The 4922-nt window shown below is 59.8% G+C and overlaps 1 protein-coding gene across 1 annotated transcript; it reads left to right on the top strand.

Annotated features, from left to right (window-relative positions):
* Positions 1-500: 500 nt before the first annotated feature.
* LOC102429701 (kazrin-like) lies at positions 501-4877 on the top strand. The gene is made up of 4 exons (XM_006108955.3): positions 501-604; positions 1084-1250; positions 2385-2499; positions 4164-4877. Exons 2-4 carry the CDS (start codon positions 1162-1164, stop codon positions 4218-4220), a joined length of 261 nt encoding a protein of 86 aa, XP_006109017.1. The 5' UTR covers positions 501-604; positions 1084-1161; the 3' UTR covers positions 4221-4877.
* The last annotated feature ends 45 nt before the right edge of the window (positions 4878-4922 follow it).

The raw sequence follows: 4922 nt of genomic DNA, 5'->3' as shown, positions 1-4922 counted from the left end.
CACCCATCCACCCATCCATCCATCCATCCATGCATCCATCTCTTCCTCTCTCCATCCCTCCTTCCAACAACTGCCTATAGCAGTGATGGCGAACCTTTTGAGCTCGGCATGTCAGCATTTTGAAAAACCCTAACTTAACTCTGGTGCCGTGTCACATATAGAAATCTTTTGATATTTGCAACCATAGTAAAACAAAGACTTATATTTTTGATATTTATTTTATATATTTAAATGCCATTTAACAAAGAAAAATCAACCAAAAAAATGAGTTTGCGTGTCACCTCTGACACGCGTGTCATAGGTTCGCCATCACTGGCCTATAGTATGAGGCAGTCCCTGTGCTCAATTCAAGGGAAACAGTGAGCCCTCATCCCCCAGGAACTCATCACTTGTCCTCACCCAGGCCACCAAGGTCCCTGTGAGCACTGTGGACCCTTATTCCCCATGTGACCTCAGCCTGCTCCCCTGTCCCCCAAACTGACCCTCTGTCGCCCTCCCCCAGGCCCTCCAGGAGCGCCGGGCCCGCTGTGAGACACAGAACACAGACCCCGTGGTCTGGACCAACCAGCGGGTGCTCAAGTGGGTGCGAGACATTGACCTGAAGGTGAGGGGTGACGGCGGGTGTGGGGGTGACTCAGGCAGATGCAGACCCCATGCACGTTTGTGTGAGCGGGGACATCGCTACCCCGGCTGGCAAGAACAAGCTGCCTCCTGTCACTCAAGAGGAGGGGACTACAAACCCCGCCCCCACAATGGGCCCCAGTGCCGATGCCCTCCTCACAGAGGGTGAGGGATGCCAGCCATCCTCACTCTCTGGAGCAGGCGCGGGTTGACTCCAGGCCCATCGTCTCACTCGAGTACGTGTGGGCTGCCTGCCGCGGTCTGGGAGAGTCAGGGACAAACTGGCCTCGGCCACTGCCCTGCTGGCCCTAAAGAGGGAGAGTGGGCTTCCCTCAGTGTGAAATGACTGGGTCCCCAAGGGACCAAGCCACTGGGAGCGAGGGCCCCCTCCAGCCAGCAGGGCGGGCCCCCTCAGCAGCAGGGTGGCCCCTCCGGCTAAGCAGCCTCGTGCCTTGCCCCCAGGAGTATGCAGACAACCTGACCAACAGCGGGGTCCATGGCGCCGTGCTGGTGCTGGAGCCCACGTTTACTGCCGAGGCCATGGCCACCGCCCTGGGCATCCCCAGTGGGAAGCACATCCTCCGGAGACACCTGGCGGAGGAGATGAGCGCCATCTTCCCCCCGGCCACGTGAGTGTGGGCAGCCTTGCCCCGGGGCGCGGGGGCAGGTGCCCCGACTCCCCATCCGGGCCCTCGCTCACGGGGTCCCGCCTGCCCCTGCAACAGGGGCGGGTTGGTCTCCTTTCATAGGGTTGGAAACGGGCTCAGAGAAGCGAAGTGCTTTAGCCCAAACGTCACGGACTAGAAAGAGGTGGAGTAAAGTGTGTGGGTACATCCCCACGGCCCCGGGCATTCGGAACGGGGAGGACGGAGAGTGTGCGCAGAGGCCCCCGGGAGGGGGGTCTCAGCTGGGGCAGGGATGCCTGTGGGGACAAAGGCTTGGAGAAGGGGCTGGGCATCCGAATGGTGTTTATGGTCCAGGTGAACAGACCTGGCCAGCCACCTACCCAGTCTCCTCATCAGAAAAGTGACCAAGAACAAACACCCAGACGGGCAGGCTAGCGCCTCCTAGTGGATGCTCCCCGCAGGTGACTGCAGCAGGTCAGACCCTTCACTGAGCACTGAGGTCTGGGCTGCAAATGCTCACTAGGCCGTGTCAAGCCTCCGAAGAGCTCCGTCTGGTGCTGGTTTCTTCCTGACGCATTTGTATTTCCATCCGAAGGAGCCACACGGCGGGATGGCAGCTGCTGTGGGAGAACGAGGGGGATATTCCGGCGCAGTGGTGGCAGGGCCAGGCACGGTGTAGCAGGGCTGGCCCAGTGCCCCTATGTGCACCGCAAAGGCAGGCACTTCCCCTCAGGACACTCGGCTTGTAAAGGCCAGAGGTGCTTCCCGGGCTCCATTGTACGGATGAGGAAACGGGCCCAGCGAGGTCATCGGCGGCACGAGGGCACAGCCAGGGGACTCAGACCAGGCCTGTGCCCCTCACAGCCCCTGCTGGTCACAGTCAGATGTAATCATAGGAGTCCATCCTGGTGCACCAGCCGCTCTGGGCCTCGTGTGTGTCATCTCATTCGGCCCCAGGACGCCCTATGAGAGAAGTGCTGCGATGATCCCTTACAGAGCACATGGCCCCGGGGACACAGCTGCTAAGGGCCGACCAGGCCACGTGTGAGCATGCGTGTCTCCGGGAGGTGGAGCTGACTAGATCCCCCCCCCCCCCACCACCACACACACACTCACTTGGAATGCGTCTCTCCCCAGCTCCACGGGCATCCGGGAGGCTGAGCGCTTCGGAACGCCCCCCGGGCGGGCCCCCGGCACCCCCCGGGCGGGGAAGGAGGAGAACAGCAGTGGCATCAGGCACAAGGCTGGCCGGGTAAGTGGCCTCTGGTTCACTGAGTCCTGCCGCCTGGGAAGGTCATTTTGTCGAGGCCAGCATGGCCCTTCCCAGCTCCCGTGTTGGCCTGTGGGGGCCGCTGGGCCGGGTCACAGGCGCAGCGAGGACAGAGGCCCCGGAAGTTGCCCCCAAGGGACCTGTGTGATGCAGAAGCCCCACGAGGGTTAGGGGAGTGGCTCCACCTGCAGGTCTCAGCCGCCGCCTCAGCGTCACCTGGGCAGTTGCTTTTCATACAAAGTCTGGGACCCACCTGGACTCCTGAAGCAGAGGCCTCTGGGAGCCACTGACTTGGGGTTTGCGCTCCTGTGACCTGGCCAGTCGCAGCAGGGGAGCCTCTGATGTGAGCAAACCTGTGCGGTTTGGGGCTGATCACACACGCAGACCGCACAGTCCTCGGTGGAGGTGGAGGCACAGGGGGCAGAAGCGATGACCCCAAAATTCTTCCATTCGCTCAGCGAACCCTTGGGGGCGCTAACAGCCTTCCAGGCACCTTCCTACTAGTAAACGTGGGGGGAGAAGCATGAATCAATGACCGCCTTTCTCCTAAGATGCTCTCAGCCCAGAGCGAGCATTCTCATGAAAGGGTGACTCCCCCAAAGGGGGGAAACTGGTTTAGAAAACGCCTCCCTCCTTTTATGTCACTAGCAGAGTGTATCTGCGGTTAATTTCATGGCAGGAGTGTGATGAGGGGAACATGTCTAAAAGGCTTTCTTTACGGGGAGAAAAATGGAAAAAGATAGGATTTACTATTCCTATTTTGTAACTGAGAAAACTGAGTCTCAGAGAGGTCAAGTGACTTGTCCCAGGTCACACAGCTGGGAAGTGGCAGAGCAAGGATCTGAACCCTGGTGTGAGACTCTCTGAAACCCACACGTTTTCCGTCACATGAGGCAGCGCTAGAATATTTCTCCTTGACTCGGGAATGAGGTCAGACCTCATGCGCATGCTCGGACGGCCTCTCCTCCGTACGCCTTCCTCCCACTGAGGAGGAAGATGGGAGATTTGTGGATAATCAGAAAGACTACGTCTGTCCTCACCCTTGGTGACAACTGGTTCCTTCCAGTTGGGAACACAAAGCTCTCTCCTAATGTTAACTCACAAATTCCTCTCGGTCTCCCTGAGCAGTGGAGTATTATTGCTAACTAGAGACACGTGCACCAGTGGGGTCCCTCGGCCTGACCTGTGGGATCGGGCTGAAACCAGCTCTTCGACATACTCCGAGGGGTCCCGGACTGAGAGAAGGCGTAGGCCAGGCCAAGGGACCCCACCAGTGCACAATCAGGGTGCGGAGGGACAGGGGGAGGGCTCTAGGGCATGTCCAGCCCATCTCTCTTAGTCTGCAGCAGCAAGCTAACCTACTGGTTGGAGCATCTGCCCCCTGGTGGTCAGTGCATGTCATAGTGAGCGGTTGACCTGCCTTAGCATATCATTAGCATATTATGCTTTGATTGGTTGAATGGCCGACCAGACGACTGGACGCTTAGCATATTAGGCTTTTAGTATATAGTTTAGGAAAAGCACAGAGAGGTTAGGGAAGTTACTCAAGGTCACACAGCAATTAGACTTGGAGACGCCACACGTCCCAGATCTGAAAATTCCATTCCTTTTCTTCCTGGTCCTGTGGCCTCGTGCTCTCTCCTCAGCTGACCCCTGGGGAAGATAGGACGGGGCTTCAGCAGCAAAGAGCCCGATTTCCATGATGACTACGGCTCCCTCCACAATGAAGACTGCGGGGACGAGGACCTCGAGGGCCGGCCAGAGCAGTGCCGCCTGGAGGGCTACAATGGCCTGGAGGTCACCAACGTGTGAGGAGCCGATGCTCAGCCAGACCCCACACGGGGAGTCACCTGGAGGGAGAGAAGCCGGACGCCATCGCCCCTGTACATAGTGCCCACGGCTGAGGAGGCGCCTCGGTCCCGGGGAAATCCCACAGATGCTGCAGCTTCAGATGGGAGCACAGGGAGCCAGGAGGCGCCCGCCGGGGACGTCCCGCTCAGCGGAAGGGCGCTGGCCCCAGGACCTGTCACATGCCAGCCCCTCCATCACCCAGGCTCCACCCCAGAGTGACTGACTGTCAGCGCTGTCCTGGCTGCCAAGGCGGAAAGGGGCCCCGACGCCCCATCGGGAGGAGCAGGTGGGCTCCACGCAGACATGCAAGCCCCACAGGAACAGGTCAGCAGGCAAAGCCCAAGGTTGACCCGTCAGCAGGGGACCCTCCAGCCAGCGAGGCGGCAGGAAAGGCTGCCCACGGCTGAGATGCCACACGGAGGGAAGGCGCAGCCCAGCATCCTCGCCCCCGTGACTGAGAGCCTGGGTTCCCTGGGGGGTCGCTGAGCCACTCTTGGGAGCAAGCGGAACTGGGAAGTCATTGTCTCTGCCCCTAAAGGCCCGGTCACGGGGGG

Source organism: Myotis lucifugus, unplaced genomic scaffold (assembly GCF_000147115.1).
Source record: "Myotis lucifugus unplaced genomic scaffold, Myoluc2.0 scaffold_4579, whole genome shotgun sequence".
NCBI classification, from domain to species: domain Eukaryota; kingdom Metazoa; phylum Chordata; class Mammalia; order Chiroptera; family Vespertilionidae; genus Myotis; species Myotis lucifugus.
This window is presented reverse-complemented; position numbering and strand designations above follow the sequence as displayed.

What these genes read in the sequence shown, in the direction of transcription:
- LOC102429701 (XM_006108955.3), top strand. Translation starts at nt 1,162, where the DNA reads ATGGCCACCGCCCTGGGCATCCCCAGTGGGAAGCACATCCTCCGGAGA. An exon ending in GCCATCTTCCCCCCGGCCAC is followed by an intron (nt 1,251 to 2,384) that starts GTGAGTGTGGGC and finishes GTCTCTCCCCAG; the next exon opens with CTCCACGGGCATCCGGGAGG. An exon ending in TCAGGCACAAGGCTGGCCGG is followed by an intron (nt 2,500 to 4,163) that starts GTAAGTGGCCTC and finishes CTCTCTCCTCAG; the next exon opens with CTGACCCCTGGGGAAGATAG.